Here is an 18,582-nt window from a genome sequence, read left to right as displayed (position 1 = left end):
GGGCTTTGAAGGTGGTAGAGTGATTGTCTTTCATATATAAAGAGAGAGGGCATTCCAGGCCAGAGGCAGGACATGGATGAGAGGTTGGCAGTGAGATAGACGAGACTGAAGTGCGGAGAGCAGGTTGGCACCAGAGGAGCAAAGTGCACGAGTTGGGTTGTGGTAGGAGAGCAGTCGTGAGGTAGGAGGAGGCAACGTGACTGTTTATCGAGCACTTACTGTGTGCAGAGAACTGTACTAAGCATTTGGGAGAGTACAGTATAACAGAGTTGGTAGACACAGCCCCTTGCCCACAAGGAGCTTATAGTCTAGAGGGCTTCATACAAGTAACTTCAAATTACACTGGGCACTCAGCGTATTGGGATGATGGCACATGAGAGTCTAAAATGCTTTCCCAAAGAGACCCCTGAACCTCTCATTTCCTCCAGAGCGTTTGTGTTCCCTTCCCAAGTTCACACGAGCTCTGGCAACACATCAGAGCCTCAGCACTGAACAGCAGGAGCTGGAGCGGATGGAGGCCCAGAGCTAAAAATGATTTAAAAAGACACATCCCATATCTGTACCAGAGTGAAAACTTCACTCTCCACTTTAAAACTGGATTAATGGCCACTCTACATCTAACTCTCACTGCCAGGTCACCCTGGTCTTTAACATGGGAGTTGTGCTCTTTGGAATGCCACATTAAAGAACACTCCTGTTCTAGTAGTTACCCCTTGTCTGCTGCTGTGCATATAAGCCCCTCATAAATACAGTTGATTGATAGACACAACTGTTTCTTCTAACACCATGTCAGATGGGTGTTGATGGAAGGACATTTCCTAATTCTGCTACCTCATTAGATCCAGAATGTGAAGTGAAAACATGTGTCCTGGCAGAACTGAGTGTATTTGAATACTATCAGTTGAGTATTATCCTCAAGTGAATTAGCCACCTTGAAGATTTTTGCACTTCTCATCAGCTGCCTTCTTTCATAATGTGAGAGAGATTCTCTCGGCCTACATGCCCATCTCTCCGTATCCTCTAGTCTAGTCCCAAGCTACTTCTACTTCCTCCCCATTTTGTATTATGTTATTTGTCCGTTTATTATTTTAGCAATATACCGTTGATTATATTCAAAATACTTTTCTCTTTTCCCTTAACTCCCAGTGTTTAAGTTGTTAATTGGGGTTGGCTGACTGAAAGATTCCTATTGCCCTTCAGGGTTGCTATGAGATCGCTGCAAGGAAAAGACCAAACTTGAGTTGCTTTATTATTCAGGTGACTTCAAAGATTCTGTTTGCAAGTCATATGTCCAAGTCCTGTTTTGGAGGTCTCCATCATTATATTTCAGTTGTTCAAAAAACAGCTACCATATGTTGGCACATAGAAAATACTACCAGAGCCACTAAAATTTTTAACTTTCAGCAGTCTAAAAAAAGAACTGTAGCAACTTCATTTATGTTTGCTTTTTTGTGATTTTTCTCATTCTCATCTCTCAAGCCTCTGTTCCCTCACTCACTTTGTTCCTCCTGCTTGGATCTTCCTCCTTCCCCAGATCCTCCAAGATAAAAGCCTCCCCTTATTGAAAATCCATCTTTTCTCGCTTACCTTCCCCAACACCGCAAGTCATATTAACCCATCTGTCATCTCTAGCACTTCTGTATTTTCTGCCCTATCTCGGCACTTAAATATATGCGTAATTCAGTTGTGCATTCAATTATTTATTTTGATTTCTCTAAGTAATTCAGTATAAATATGACTGTCACCCCCATTAGAGCATAAACTTCTTGTTGGTAGGACATGCCCCGCCCCCTTTTTTTTTGTAGTTCCTGACAGTGGACTGTCAATAAATGCTATCCTGTTACCACTACCTCGGAAATCGGAGACCATTCTTGAAAGTGTGTCTTTGCGTTGAATGGTTAGATATATTAAACTGCCTCCAAAGTTAAGTAGCTTTGGTAAAAGGCAATTAGTTGAGAAGGCTCAATTTGGAAAAATACAATGTTGCTGTGTCACCTTTTATGATGCATAAATGAATATATTTCACTAGTGTGAATATATTTCACTAACATGGCCTAGTGACAAGACCACTGGCTTGGGAGTCAGAGGACGTGGGTTCTAATCCTGGCTCCACCACTTGTCTACTGTGTGACCTTGGGAAAGTCAGTTAACTTCTCTATGCCTCAGTTACCTCATCTGTAAAATGGGGATTAAGACTGTGAGACCCACGTTCGATAACCTGATTACTATGTATCTACCCCAATAGATTCAGTGCTTGGCACATATTAAGCACTTAACAAATTTACAATTATTATAATAATGACACTATATTATATTAATATATTATATTATATGATTACAATAATATTACACAATAATAATAATAATGACACTATAGTCATTATTTTAAGATCAGAAGTCTGCCTGCATCCCAGTCCTAGCCCTTTCACAGTTCTCTCTCTTCCCACTCTCTGTCCCAGTTCTTACTTGAAGTCCTAGAAACCCTTCTGCTCCATACAGTCCCTGCTCCTGCCCACTACATTCACAGTCTGGGAAAAGTAGAGCAGCCCAGGCAAACCAAAAGAATGCGTAGGATGTGCCTGGAGCCTTGATCGTAACTACTAAGAAATCAAAAGTAAAAATCATATTTCTAGAGGCATTTTTCAGCTTTAGGAAAGTGTTAAGGAGTGACTGGTGTGTCACATTTCTCAACTTGGAAGGTTACCAGACCTACATGGTGGGACTGGGATTGAAATTAAATAAAGATCCCAAGCAGCCTGGCCTAGTGGAAAAAGCACTAGAGGCCTAGGGGTCAGAGGACCTGGATTCTATTGCCGGTTCTGCCGTTCTCTGCTGGGTGACCAGGGGCAAGTCACTTAACTTCTGTGCCTCAGTTACCTCATCTGTAAAATAGGGATTAAAACTGAGTCCCATGTGGGATGTGAACTCTGTCCAACCTGATTATCTTGTATCTACCCTGGTGCTTAGTACTATGTCTGGCACATAGTAAACGCGAACAAATACCATTAAAAGAAAAGAAGCACTGATGTCATTCCTCGTATGCCGCCTCATGAAGTGATAGAGACTTTTTGTAGTCTGTGCTGGGCAATTGGTAGTATTCTGGCTAAACTGATCAGCCTAACGTGAAAACAATCACTCGTATTTATTGAACCACCATTGTGTGCAGAGCACTGAACTAACCGCTTGGGAAAGTACAGTAGAGTTAAAGGAAACAATCTCTAACCTCAAGGAATTTACAATCTATTGGGGTAGATAAATGATTGGTAAGGGGAAAAGACAAGTAGAAAGATAGATTAGGTGATAAATGCTTAAATAGTAGAATATATCAACCATTCATTCAGTAAGCTATATGGAAGAGTGGATCTGTTACATTTGGGCATTTGATATTCACCCCAAAGCACTTATGTGCATATCTATAAATGATATATTATGAATTATTCATTGTTTATACTAATGTCTGCCTCCCCCTCTAGACCATAAGCTTGTTGTGGGCTGGGAACGTGTCTACCAATTCTGTCATATTGTAGTCTCCCAAGCTCTTAGTAGTACAGTGCTCTGCACACAGTAAGTGTTCAATAAATACGATGATGATGACAGTGATGAGTGGAGAGTTGTGTGCAGAATGACATTTTTTAAAAATGCCTCCGGCAGCTGAATAAAATATGGATCGGGAATGGGGAGAGCACAGGCAGAGGGAGACCAGCGAAGAGGCTGATGCAGTAGTTTAGCTGGGATTCGACAAGTCCCTGAGCCAGGATGGTGGTCATTTGGATGGAAAGGAAGGGGAAGATCTAGAAAACGTAATAGAGGAGTTCGCAACATAGCAAATGTGAGAGTTGAAAGAGAGTCCAGAGAGTCAAGAAAGGTGCGGGCTTCTGGGACAGGGAGGATGGTGGTGTTATCAACTAGTTTGGGAAAGCTACCTTTTCCAGCTCTCACAATTGCTGAGAGCAAAGGAGAAACTGTATAAGCAGTAGTGGTTTTCAGCAAAAATGGATGGCCAACTTTATGTCTGAGGTCCTGACATCTTTTAATGAACACATCTTCCTGATTTCTATGCCAATCACTGTAGGACTACAACACCCCTCCCAGGAACGGTTACTGTTGCTTAGCAACCACTCCTTACGGTTGTGAGTTCTGAGGAGTTTTATTGCTTCTTCCTCATTTATGAAGACTCAATCTCCATGATTCTTGAATGCTCATGCCTTAGGGAGAGGAAAGTGCAGAAAGTGAGAAAGGAGCTTAATCTAATGTTTATTCTGTCATCATCCCTTCAGGAATATGCTCGCCAATTCAGCCAGTGTGAGGATTCTCATCAAGGGAGGCAAGGTGGTGAATGATGACTGCACTCATGAGGCTGATGTCTACATTGAGAATGGCATTATCCAGCAGGTTGGACGGGAACTCATGATTCCTGGTGGGGCCAAAGTCATCGATGCCACTGGGAAACTGGTCATCCCCGGAGGCATAGACACCAGCACTCACTTCCACCAAACCTTCATGAATGCCACTTGCGTGGATGATTTCTACCATGGAACAAAGGTAATGTTCTGGGTTGTTTGGAATCACCGCTTTGCTGCCAGGAGAGACAAAATTAAATCCCAACAAACATATGAACTCCAGAACGTTGTTAAAACTAAGATGACATTCTGCTTTGGAGAGAGAAAGACTGGGCTGTCCGGTCAGAGAAATCTTCAAGGGAAGACAAACCGTGTGCCGGTTATAACTCCCGGTAGTTGTTGATCAAATGAAAGCCTGCAGCCCTAGGAGAGATTATGGGAAAGTGACAGATTCATTCATTCAAGATTATTTATTGACCACGTACTATGTGCAGAGCACTGTACTAACTGTTTGGAATGTACAATTTGGAAACAGATAGAGACAGTCCCTGCCCAATGATGGGCAAGATTAAACCTTGCAGATTACCCATGGTCCTGTGCTCAAGACCAGTAGTTTGAAATGTTTATTTTTTAATGGTATACATAAAGCGCTTATTATGTACCAGGCAAGGTACTATTTTATTAGCTTTTGTGTAATACAGACCTGTGGGGAAGAATGTAACATGGTGTCCCTCCCCCCAAAATACAGGCTGATAGAACTTTTTGATTTATATAAAATAACATCCTCTAAGGGCTTTATGTGAGATAGCTCCCAAGCCGTAATTGGCTGAGAGAGTTGGACCATGGGAGTGACAGGAGGGACTGTAACCAAAGCAGAGGGGGCAGGAACATCCTGATCAGTAATCACTGATGGACAGAAGAGCAGTGCAGCCAGGCCCTGGGGAGAATTTGCAGTGGAAGGAGCCAGAGAGCAGGGACGGGGATAATAATAATAACTGAGGTAGTGCCAAGCACTGAACAAAGAATCAATATATGCGGATTGGACACATTCCCTGTCCTACGTGGGCTCACAGTCCAAGAGGGGATGAAAACAGGGATTTTATCCCCATTTAACAGACGAAGACACTGAGGCACAGAGATGTCAAGTGACTCGCCCAAGATCACAGAGCACACGAGTGGGCCACACTCCCAGGGCCTTGCTCTGTTCAGCTTGCCGTTTTGAGAACTGTAAAGCCTGCAAGCTGGGCTCAGGGCCTGGTCCACACTGGGGTGAGATGGGAGAGAGCAGGCAGTGGCGGAAAACGAGAAGGAGGCCGTAGGTGAGGTGGGCGAGGTGGCAAGAGATGGTTAGGAGACCTAAGAGGGGACTGTCACTTCTGCCTCCTCCCTTCCCCCCACCCTCCCCATGCCACCCTGATCCAGCCTTGACTTCCTGGCTTTCCAGACCTGGGAGGTGGGGAATGCAAGCCTTGGGAGAGGCTGTCCCTCGGGTGTTAACTCTTTAAAAATAGAGGTAAAAGACTGAATAAAATAGAAGAACCATGGGAAAGGGCTTGGAGAACCCAGAGGACATGTGGATAGTTCAGGTAGGGGAGAGGTTGGTAGGAGAGCTGAGGGTCTGGGCTGGAGCTGGGGGTTGCGTGGCAGGTGAGGAAGGGTGGGGATGGGTTTCCTCCCTCAACAGGAAAGAGGTTGTGTTCTTTGTTTCACCTAGCAGTGCCCTCAAAGTCACTGTGCTGATGGGTATCTAATCATCCTCCCTTCTAATCCCGTTATCAAAAACAGCAGCTTTTTTAGGAGTTTGTTTCTCCCATTTTCTTTCCTGAAGTCATCTCTGCAGCCATTAATCTGTGCATAATTTGGGAGTGGCCTTCAGGAGGTCTCTCTCTCTCTCTCTCTTAAACACACACACACACACAGAGTCTGATTCTCTCTCCATTTGGTTCTTAAAAATGCATCCTGAACTGCAACACTATAATTTCAAAAGGATTTTCTCATCCCTCTGCGGGTATCGAATGCTTTTTTAGGGTGGAGGAAATCTATATAAAGGTCTTAGTGCTGCTCCCTACAGTTTCCTGTTAAGTGATGTGCTGCAGAGGTCAGGTCCAGTGTGCCATCCGCTGCTTTGAAGCCAAACTGCAAGTAACGGAGCATGCAGATATTCTTCGGTAAATCAGTTGTATTTATCGAGGGCTTACTTTGTGCAGAGCACTGTACTAAACCCTTGGGAGAGTACAGTATAACAGAAAGGCAGTGAATGAATGAATAACCGAATATTGGCATGACCACAGCATCCATTGGCCGGCAGTTAGTTAGAAGCTTAGTTAGGAAAAGAGTAATCCTCAGTATCCTCTAGACTGAGCTCGTGGTGGGCAGGGAATGTGCCTGATGTTGTCTTGTACTCTCCCAAGCACTTAGTATAGTGCTTTGCACATAGTAAGCACCTAATAAATACAATTTAATGAATCCTCCCCTGGGGATTGTAAAGTCCAGGTGCTGCTGTGGACGGTGCAGCTGCTGAAACAGTGAGTAAGAGCCTGAGCTGCGAAACAAAGCAGAGGCACTCTAACGTCTTTGAAGACTTTTCACTGAAACGGTCCATCTGAAATCCCAAAGACCCCAGCGAGAATGACTCTACGCACAGTGGTATCGGTACTGGCCAAGTCTCCTAGCTGGAAAATATCTAGTCACGGCCTTCAAGCCTGCAAAATGGTCATGGCATTAACTGTCAAACCGATGCATCTGAATGGATCGTTCTTTGAAGTAGTGGCTTTCCTAAAGTTTCTTGTGATATGCTCCTGGCATTTTAATCTCAGGCCAAAGAGTGTTTTCAGTTCTCTTCTTTGATGATGACAGCTTTTTTTGCATACAAACACAGTTGTCTTATGTTTGGATGAGATGATGTTGGCTTAACTTGAGATGCTGTCAGTATTCAAAAGATTCAGCAGTCCCCTTTAGAAAGACATCTCACTGAAATACAGTTCACTCAATCTGTAAGTAGAGCAGTATTCCTTTTTGCTACTATTGTGCACACTTTTCTGGTGGTTGAAACTAAGGGTGGAGGAGGTGGTAATGACAGAGTTGATTCTCATTCTACCTCCCTTCCACTTCTACCCAAAGCACTTTCTTTCCTCAGCAGCCTCTGAGTCAAGTCTAAGATGAGAAAACTGAGCCAAGACAGGCTTGTTCTGGAAATGAAATAGAAGCATGACCCAAATCTAGACAAGAGGCTAAATTGAGATTCAAGTAATATTGATAATTGTGGTATTTAAGTGCTTACTGTGTACCGAGCAGTATGCTAAGCACTGGGGTAGATAGAAGATAATCAGTCCCACATGATGGTCACAGTCCAAATAGGAAGGAGAACAGGTATTGAATCCCCACAATGCAAATAAGGGAACTGAGGCACAGATAAGTGACTTGCCCAAGGTCACACAGCAGGCAAGTGACAGACCTGGGATTAGAACCCAGGTCCTCTGATTCCTAGGCCTGTGCTCTTTCCACTAGGCCAAATTGCTGCTCAGCGTGTTTGAATGGGTATAGCCGTTTCCATCCCAGTGTGCGGACTTTTCCAGAGAAAGTTCTGAAATCTAAGTTACTTTCATTTAAAAATTTCTGATCATCACTTTCATCTCACCCTCATATGAACAAGGTAGCATGCTGTTGTTCTTCCAAGGAGTTAGTTATTTGTTATTCAAAGTGCTACGAAGGTTAGCTTTTCAGTACATCCAGGGTTATGAAGGCAGCCCGTCATTTTTCACCATGGTGTTGACTGCAATCCAAAGCATTGAAATGTTAGACCCTTGTGCATTTCCAAACTTTAGGGCAACTTCAGAGACTTTGGGGCAGCCTGGGAGTTTAGGTCCAAATCCAAGCTTCTCCCTCATGCAGGAGGTTTGGGTTCAGAGCCCCTTTGGAAAGTGTAACTTCCCTAGGTTCCCTCCTTTATAGCTTCAACCTATCCTTTTGGGGGGGCAATTTTCTCTTTATATTCCTCCTACGTTAGACTGTGCTCAAATGCTCCTGTGGCTCCTGTGGCCAGTGTTCCAGCTTCCTCACGAGTACAATTTCCTTTCCTTCCATCCTTCGTCCTAAACCTTCAATTTCCAATTTATTTCAATTCCTTTTGCGAAAGTTCTCTCTAATCATTGAGTACTCTGCCCGCAGAGAGCTGTGCTGGGAGAAGCAGCGTGGCTCAGTGGAAAGAGCATGGGCTTTGGAGTCAGGGCTCATGAGTTCGAATCCCAGCTCTGCCACTTGTCGGCTGTGTGACTGTGGGCAAGTCACTTAACTTCTCTGTGCCTCAGTTCCCTCATCTGTAAAATGGGGATTAAGACTGTGAGCCCCACGTGGGACAACCTAATTCCCCTGTGTCTACCCCAGCGCTTAGAACAGTGCTCAGCACATAGTAAGCGCTTAACAAATACCAAATACAAATACCAAATACAAGTTATGCTAATATGCTTGTAAAAGCTGGTGCCTTCAGATTAATGCATTCTACCCAAGGTTGAATTCAATCATTAGGCATCGAGGAATTGCATCTATTCCTGATGTGCCAGGATAAATCATCCAATATATGCTGTCACATGAGACTACAAAAATCTAGAACACCAGCTTTAGATTGACGAGGAACAAGATGAGTTTATAAATCATGGATTATGGTATGCTGCCGACTACCTTGAAAGGACTGAAAAGAGTGTTCCAGTAAGGACCAGAAACTCCTTTAAAGCACTCAATCTCCTTGCCCCCTCCTACTTTACCTTGTTGCTCTTCTGCTACAATCCACTGCTCTCCTTTAATGCCAGCCTACTCACTGAACTTTGATCTCATCCATCTTGCTGCCGACCTCTGGCCCACGTCCTGCCTCTGGCCCAAAACACCCTCCCTCTTCATATCCGGCAGAAAATTACTCTCACTCAGTCAATCATTGGTATTTATTTGAGCACTTACTCTGTGCAGAGCACTGTGTAAGCGCTTGGGAGAGAAGAGAACAGAATTAGCAGACACTTCCCCCTATCCTTAACGAGCTTACAGTCTCCCTTTATCCAAAACTACTGTCATTTCAGCTTTTCTCCATCACCTAAATACTTGCATACTCACCCCTCACCCCGTAGCACTTAAGTACATATCTTGAAATTCTGTTATTTCCCAATACCTGTAATTTTAGTGTGTGTCTCCCACTAGATTTCCAGCTCCTTGAGGACAGGAATCATGTCTATTAATTCTTCTGGACTCTGCAAAGCACTTAATAGAGTGCTCTGCACAGAGTAAGCACCCAATAAATACTATTGATTTATTGATTAATCCATTCATTTGTTTATGCATTTGCCTTTTCTCTGGCAATGAAGTTTGAGTATCTCTAAGATGCCATGGCTTTTAAAAGCAAATGATGTAGTTGTGTGATTGACATTTCAACCCTTTTATGATAATAATAATAGTAATGGCATTTGTAAAGCACTTACTATGCACCAAGCACTGGGATAGATACAAGGTAATTAGATAGGACTTAGCCCCAGTCCCATATGGAGCACCCAGTCCAAGAGGAAAGGAGGATTTTACTTGCATTACACAAATGAGGAATAAGGTGCAAATAAGTTGAGTGTCATGCCCAAGGTCCAACAGCAGGCAAGTAGCAGAGTTAAGACTAAAACACTAGTCTCCATTCCCGTGCTCTTTTCATGAAAAAGACAGGATTTAAGCTCAATTTTTCTTCCAAAATGCATTTTCTAATTTTGGAAGACAAAGCATAAATATTCTCACCAAAGAGAAGTTGCAGATTAAACCGGTATTTATTTTTCCCCTTGCGTAGGCAAAAATCAGTAAATTTGGGATAAACATGAACTTTTCTATGCTGCCTGCCCAGAAAGAGAAAATGAATCCCAATTTGAACTTATCAATTTGTAACATACCAGAGGGCTGCTAATAGTCCTGATACGTTCCACTAAGAAGCCAGCTGGTTACGTGAAGAGCTGTGACACAGCCTGGAGTCCAAACCAAGTGTAGATATAAAAATAAACTGGCTCCAAGTATTTCTCTTCCCACCTTCAAAGCCTTTTTGAAGGCGCATCTCCTCCAAGAGGCCTTCCCTGACTAAGCCCTCCTTTTCTCTTCTCCCACTACCACCCCCTGATTTGCTCCCTTTATTCATCCTCCCTCCCAGCCCCATAGTACATAAGTACATATCCATACATTATTTATATTATTATCTTTCTCCCCCTTTAGACTATAAACTGGTTGTGGTCCAGGAACCTGTCTACCAGCTCTCTTATATTGTTACAGTATAGTCTCTCAAGTGCTTAGTACAGTGTTCTGCATACTGTAAGCACTCAGTACATTTGACTGATCGAAGGACCATTGCTTGACACTGACAAGTTTTTTCATCTGCCACAGAATTTCCCATACAGCAGTGATCAGAGCAGAAGCTAGATTTTTATCAAGAGATTGGTTTCAGGTATCAGGTTAATTTTTTCAGAACATTCATGAAATCTTCATGCCGTTGATTCCATGTTGGTGTGGGTCTCCCACAGTTAGGCTTATGAGCTAAACTTTGGAGGAGGAAGACTTTGCTTGGAATAACCCAGAAGGGTTCCAAGTGGATGAACAGAGGCTACTGTCCCAGACTCATTAATTGCAGCCACTTCCCCAGTCTCTCCCCTTGTTGACTTTGGTTTTTGGAGAAGACTATTATTGGATAAGAAGATTCATGTTAAAATTAAAATGTGGATTCCCCTTTGTCTCTGTGCAATAAACGAACACTCACGATATTTCCAATTTTCAAGCATCGCTGAAAGCTAAAGCTACAAGAAGTAAATCTAGAAAATAAGCTAATTAAGGCATAAAATGCTGCCCATGTGTTCCTAATGGTTTGTTTCTACTGATATGCTTTCAACATTTAAAATGTATGTTGCAAGGGAAGTGCAGAGGGGCTTGTTTTTTCCCAGACCAGAATCAGCCACATAGGAAATTTAATCCCAGCCCTGTCTCTTGAATGCAGGGGAGACAAAATAAGGCTTTTAAACTCCTTGGTGTTTTTGCATTTGGCTACTCTTCCCTCGTGAATAATTTTTTTCTGGGCAAGAGGTAGAGTAATTTCATTTCTTTTAGCTACCTACCATTGATTTGTCTGCGCCTGTTCTAAGTACCCAGCCAAACCAAATCAACGATAAAATTCCATACCTACACGTTTTGTTTTTCTCCAAATGCAAGCCATTTGCATAGCGTCAACACCCATAATACTTCATATTTGTGAACAAGTGCCCTGGGAATGGGGACTGTTCCGCTCTTGCTGGGCAGGGTTTGGAACTCTTAGAGAAGCAGCGTGGCGCAGTGGAAAGAGCACGGGCTTTGGAGTCAGGGCTCATGAGTTCGAATCCCAGCTCTGCCACTTGTCGGCTGTGTGACTGTGGGCAAGTCACTTAACTTCTCTGTGCCTCAGTTCCCTCATCTGTAAAATGGGGATTAAGACTGTGAGCCCCACGTGGGACAACCTGATTCCCCTATGTCTACCCCAGCGCTTAGAACAGTGCTCTGCACATAGTAAGCACTTAACAAATACCAACATTATTATTATTATTATTAACTCAGTCCAGCAAGTTGTGTCCAGAAATCCCTGCCCAGTGCTCCTGTGCCAGCCCCGCATTGCTGACTCACTCGCGTTTGGCTGTCCAGGTGGTTAGCTACTGCACTGATGCCATGGGAGATTTCTTTCCCGGTTTAGATGATGGGTGGGGCAGGAAGGAGCTGCTAAATTGGAACCTTTCTGCTGAATCTTCTTAGGGTTTTAAGGGTGTGATCCACAGTGAGGCAGGACTGGGGGAAGGGGTGGCTGAGACCCACATCGCCACAGTTCTGGGCAAGAGTCACGATACCTTCTGGGAGCTGAGGCCCTTTAAAAAAATAAGTGGAATTGCTAATATTTTTTCATTTATTTGCAAGCCTCTTTATCGTGGCCTAGGAATGAGAGCCTGGGAGTAGGAGTTAAAAAGACTTGGGTCCTCTGCCTCAGCTCTGTGACCTTGGAAAAATCACTTCACCTCTCCCTTACGCAGTTTCTTTGTCCAGTAAATTAGACTGTGAGCCCCTTGTGAGATAGGGATTATGTCTGGCCTGATTATCTTGTTTCAACCCCAGCATTTAGTACTGTGCTTTAGCATTTAGGAAGAGCGCAGTAAATATCATAATTAATTAACCAGTAGGATTGTGTCCTCATAGCGGTGCACACACTTGTCAGTCAGTTGTATTTACTGAGAACTTACTGTGTGCATAGCACTGTACTAAGCGCTTGGGAGAGTGCAACACAACAATAAACAGACACATTCTCTGCCCACAATGAGCTTACAGTTTAAAGGGGGAGACAGACATTAATATAAATAACTTACAGATATGTACATAATAATAATGTTGGTATTTAAGCGCTTACTATGTGCAGAGCACTGTTCTAAGCGCTGGGGTGGACACAGGGGGATCAGGTTGTCCCACGTGGGGTTCACAGTCTTAATCCCCATTTTACAGATGAGGTAATTGAGGCCCAGAGAAGTGAAGTGACTTGCCCACAGTCACACAGTTGCTAAGTGGCAGAGCCGAGAATCGAACCCATGACCTCTGCCTCCCAAGCCCGTGCTCTTTCCACTGAGCCACGCTGCTCCTCCTCTAAGGAGGAGCTCCACATAAGGACTGTGGGGCTGGGAGGAAGGATGAATAAAGAGAGCAAATCAGAGGGTGGGAGTGGGAGAAGAGGAAAAGAGAGCTTATTCAGAGAAGGTCTCCAAAATGGTTTGGCCACCTTGAATGGATGGAACGAATGTCAGACTATGAAGCAAGGCGTAAGAGACCCTAAAGGGGGGATATCTATATGGCTGCTCCTATACCCCAGAAGCAAAGCTGGCAAATGGAGTTGGTTCTTGGTTAGCTTACAGTAGCTGGAGCAGAGCAAAGCCCCAGAGTTGTAGTGAGGATAAAGTGCAGGAAGTGGGGTCTACAACTGCAGGAAAGTTCCTTGATTCTAACTGTTCCTATCATCCAGCCTCAGCGTGGTAAATATACTACAAAGCCAAGCTGAAGTCCTAACTGTGCATTTAAAATAAGATTTGGTATCACATTGCCATTTTGTCTTCTCCACTGATGACTCACTGAGCTTAATGATAGAACTTAGTCCTGTTTCTGTTGCTTTGAACATGCAGAATCCTCAGTTGCACATCTTAACTACCCCGAATCACTGTAAAAAATGCAGCTTTAATTAGAGATGCTTCATTGCCCCTCGAAATTCAGGTTGTCAGTCACTTCAGTGTAGTCTAAACCAATCAAACATGATGGGGGAGGGGGGCCTCAAAAAAGATGAGTAGAGTGTCGTAGGTGAAAGAAAGGGGATGGGTAACGTTGGTAAAGTCTGTTTTCTATGCCTCACATAGGGAAAAGCCCTCTCAGAATGAAATGTCAGGCTGTTGAAATCAAGCTGACCAGGAGTGGAGGTGGCCAGCATAAAAGCAAGAAAGCTAGTGTCAGTCTTTGTTGATATACTATCTATGTGGGTTTATATAATAAACTGTGCAGGAAAGATGTTGAGTATATTTCAGAAACCCATATAGGTGCATCTGGAATTTCTGACCATCCAAGTTCTACTCTCCCACTCCCTCTGAGGAGTGACAGAAGGGCTAGGAAGGTGGAGGAGAAGGGGACTGAGGGGAGGTTGGTACAGCTTCACTGGCACTCCTGGGCTGACTCTCCTTCCCCAACCTCCCCAAGGCTGGCTCTCTGTCCAACAACCATCCCCATTGCAGCGTCCCCTCTTGCCAGCCCCTTTGGCCTCTACCCCAGCTTTTTGGAGGAGATCCCTGGACTAGAAGATGAATAAAGATGAAGGTCTCCCACTGAATTATCCATTGTTAGATGACCGTCTAATTGCACTGAGGGCAAAGAGGTTGTCGAATGTACGTGGGAATTGGGGTGGGTGGAAGAGTTGACAGAGTGCACATGACGTCCTTTTAATAAATACTCCTTTTCTGGAGAGGTGTTGATTGGTTTGTGATTATGGTAGAAATCTTACACAATAACCTATTTACCTGGTTTATTTCGTAGCTTTCCATTCCTTGGGATTGAATAATGTTGCTAGAGATTTTGAGACAGAGGAACCATTTTGTGAGGCTTTATTTTAGAATCATCTCCAGAGGCCTGTTTGCTTTTTTAAAGCTGCCTACTCCGCTTCTCACCGCAACACAGTTCCCCTTGTGGATCATATCCTGTCTCCATAGTAACTGCATTTCAAGAGACAGCTTGCTCTTATTCTGCGGCTTTGTACTAAGCACAATGAATTTAAATTGGAGGCTCCGTAGAAAAGATAATCATTTTGGATGAGAGAAGTCAGGAGTTTCCCATTTCATATTTGTGAGTGTTACCTCTCTGGGTCACTAGGAATTGGACTAAGGTGCCATCTGCTTAAAAAAAAAAAAAATCAAACCACACCCATCACTATATCACAAAGCTTGGGTGTTATCAGTTGGTGCTTTTGCTTTACTTTGGATGAGGATTCTACTATTTCCCCAATTTCTGCAATTTCTTTAAATGTCTGTCTCCCCCTTTAGACTGTACACTTCTCATGGGCAGGGATCGTGCCTACCAGCTCATATTGTATGTTCCCAAGGACTTAGTACAGTACTCTGCACACAATAAGTGCTCAATAAATATCGATTGACAGCTTTTGATGACTCAGGGACCAAGAGACTCTTGCTGAATCTGGGCTAGTTGAACGAGGGAGCTGAAAAGGAGAAATTCATTGCCTCCAGAGAGATATGTAGCTTTTATGAATAATCTGCCAGTGCGAGTTACATAAAATTATCACCATCTCCTGGAAACTCCAAATATAGATATTGGGGCATGTCAGAAAAAGAAGTTAAAATTAAAATCCTAGTAAAATAACCACATTTCTCTGAATTTTCCCCACCGACTGGTGTTCAACATACTTTCTTTCACAGCCATGGGTCAGGTCAGACCGTGCATCAGCCCCTTTGGCTACTGGTTGCCTGAAGACCTCTGCAGCTCCTGTGTTGTGGGGCTCCCTTGGGTGAAGGTGTGGTAGAATCCTCATCAGAATTAATCTTCCATAATTAATCACCCCACCTCTTTGTGTTTGTCTCTTCCTGAATCATTAACCTGTGGATCCCTCAGGTTCTGCACCTAGTTCATTTGATCTTTTGCTCCATTTTTTCCTCATTCAATTCTGCATCTTGATGTTGTGGACCTGATATTACCTGTTTTGCAAAGACTTACACCGCAGTGTTTAGAGAATCTCAAAGCCTCAGATTGATTCTCTCTTTTGGAAATCTATAAACTGGTAGTTTCCCTTGAGCCAGTCTGGGCATAGTGTCTCCATAGCTGTGGCTTGTAGAATCCTTACATCAGAATGCCTCTGACTAGCTAAAATTGGCTCATTCCTCTTGAATGAAGATACTTTCAGATATGTTTCTAGGAAAACCTTTAAGTAGCTGGTTTTGTGCAGCACTAATCTGCCCAATATTACCAAAATTTTCAGTAACTGTGACCAAGTTACAACTTTGTGTCCTACTGGTAATTGCTTTCTGTCTTAACTGTACTCTCACTGTACCAGTACAGTTATTTTCTTCTGTTTTTTATTTTTACTCAGGTGGTAAAGTGGTAAGCCAGTTACCTCGACACTGATCATTTGACAGGCTGGATATCTGAACTGAGTTGGGGTAATATTCTCCCAAGCGTTTAATAAAGTGCACCGCACCCAGTAAATACCATTCATGATGACAGTAAAAAAAAAAAATAGGTTGGGTACCCCATCAGTGGCATTTATTGAGCACCCACTTAGTACAAAGTACTCTGAGTGTTTGGGAGATAATTCCCTACACTTGAGGAACTTACACTGGAATGGGAAAGTTGGACAAAAATAATTTACAAATAGGGGGAACAAGTGTAAGAGCAAGGATATAGAATATTTGGTAAGTAATAAAAACATGTCAGGATGAAGTAATACAATAAATAATTGAATGTACTGTAAATATACACATTTGCACCTGACCCACAATACAGCCAGGTTCCTTAAAAATATGGTTGCATCATGGAATGTGTTTTCCCATATATTTATGTTACTATCTGTTCCACAGATTCTGGAAAAGAATTTATAATTCCTTCCGTGCCATATTCTGTAGTGTCAAGCATTACTGAACTATATTTTAATCTTTATTAAAATATTTTATTAAAATAATTCAAGCTTATTATTTGCAGGGAATGTATCTGCTAATTCTGATGTATTATACTCTCCCAAGCACTTAGTACAGTACTCTGAACATAGTAAGTGCTCAGTAATTGATTATATTGATTACAGTTGATTGATAATATCCCAATTTAAAAAAAATGAGTTGTAATGTGATTATGAAGGCTGAAGAAATAGTAGCTTATACTGCTCACTAGTTTTGGCTTTTAAACTTTAAGGAAGAATTTGTCCAATTTAGAACAGCAGCTTTCTTTTCTTCTTTAAGCATTTTATGTCTGGCAATCTCAAATTTATAAGATCATCCACTTTCTTGATAATTGAAACAAAGGTTTTTAGACTTAAAATTTCAGATTCCTCTGAATGGGATGAAGTTAATTTATGAATCTGTCCCATTTTTTCTAAATTGTTTCCTTCCTAGTTTACAAACTGTGTTTCTTCCGAAAGCCATGCATTGTTGATTACTTAATCTCAATCCAGGTTGGGAGGCAGAGGGTGGGATATACTCGTTAATAATGCTGGGCTGAAACATGATGACAAATGCCTGGGACAGAAGCAGCATGGCAGAGTGGATAGAGCACGGGCCTGGGAACCAGAAAGTCATGGGTTCTAATCCCATATACACCACTTGTCTGCTGTGTGACCTTGGGCAAATCACTTAACTTCTCTGGGCCTCAGTTACCTCATCTGTAAAATGGGGATTAAGAGTGTGAGCCCCATGTGGGACAGGGACTGTGTGCAACCTGATTAACTTGTATCTCCTTCGGCACTTGGGACAGCGCTTGGCACATAGTAAGTACTTAACAAGTATTATTATTATTATTATTTGTACCATGAGGTGGTTGTAGCCTGAGATGGAGTTGTCTTCTTTTCAATGGGTGTGGGAAGGAACAATATTTAGTAATGTGGCACTCATAGTGCCAGGCCCAGAGGGACTATGACTCGGGAAATTCCTGAACATATAAACGCTTAGCCAGGTGCTTTGCACACAGTAAGCGTTTAATAAATACAGTTGAATGAATATACGCTGGGGATAGGAATAAAATATATAAATGTCTTGGGTGGCATTTGGAATGATGTGACTGGAGTGTAGAGAATTAAGCAAGGCTTCGGTTTACTTATCCAAACTTTCAACTGCCAGCCCTTTTATTTTGTGTATTTGTCCTTGTCACTTCTTGTTTTACTGCTTCACCGTTTCATCAATCCTTTTTTCATCTGTCTCTAGTCCCCTCTCCCTCTTTATATTCCTAGATTGTGAGCCCTCCTAGGGGACAGGAACCATGTCTAATTCCCACCTATGTATTCGCTACCAACATTTAGTAAAGTTCTCCACAACCAGGAAACATTTAATAAATACTATCACTGTTACTAGGCTTAGTCCCACACCTTTCCATAATTAACTCTCTGCTGTATTTCTATTAGCCTTCTTCTGTTCAAAGTGGTCCTGCTCTTAGGAATGAAACATGAGATGATCCTTAATCCCCTCCGTACAAGAGTATGGATTATGTTAACATCCATTCAGAGGAATGCAAAGGTAGTGGAGAAGATTAATCCCCTAATTCTCAATTTAGGAGTGCTCCCTCTGAGATTTTAGGATGTCTACCTTCTATTCAGCATATATGCCAGCCAGTGGATAGTGGAGAGGGTGCTTGGTGATGGGGAATTGTGGGAGAGTGAAACAATTCATTCTGAAAAAGAAAATAAATGCTCCCTTTATTCCCCCAACCGTACAGCACTTATGTACCTATCCATAATTTATTTATATTAATGTCTCTCTCCCCCTCTAGACTGTAAGCTCATTGTAGGCAGGGAATGTGCCAATCATATTGTTGTGTTGTACTCTCCCATTGACTTAGTACAGTGCTCTGCTTTCAAACATTTAATAAATATGATTGATTGATTGATTGAAAGAAGTAAAATCTGGGTTGTTAGGCTATCTACAAGAGGTTTTTTTTCCCTCAGAAGACAATCCCCTTGATCCTAAATACTGTCGAACTGGCTGGGAAAGCCAAG

General features: G+C 42.7%; 1 protein-coding gene across 3 annotated transcripts in view; it reads left to right on the top strand.

Moving 5' to 3' along the window:
* DPYSL5 (dihydropyrimidinase like 5) overlaps window positions 1-18,582 on the top strand; it is a 70,758-nt gene that overhangs the window by 17,183 nt on the left and 34,993 nt on the right. For all 3 annotated transcript variants that reach the window (XM_007666735.4, XM_007666736.3, XM_001509677.5), the window contains exon 2: window positions 4,278-4,542. In XM_007666735.4, the coding sequence (XP_007664925.1) occupies window positions 4,282-4,542 (261 nt within the window). In that variant the 5' untranslated portion in view covers window positions 4,278-4,281. The remainder of the gene's footprint in view (window positions 1-4,277; window positions 4,543-18,582) is intronic.

This window comes from Ornithorhynchus anatinus, chromosome 9 (assembly GCF_004115215.2).
Source record: "Ornithorhynchus anatinus isolate Pmale09 chromosome 9, mOrnAna1.pri.v4, whole genome shotgun sequence".
NCBI classification, from domain to species: Eukaryota; Metazoa; Chordata; class Mammalia; order Monotremata; family Ornithorhynchidae; genus Ornithorhynchus; species Ornithorhynchus anatinus.
Note: the sequence above shows the minus strand (reverse complement) of the source record. Positions and strands in the feature narration are given on the sequence as shown.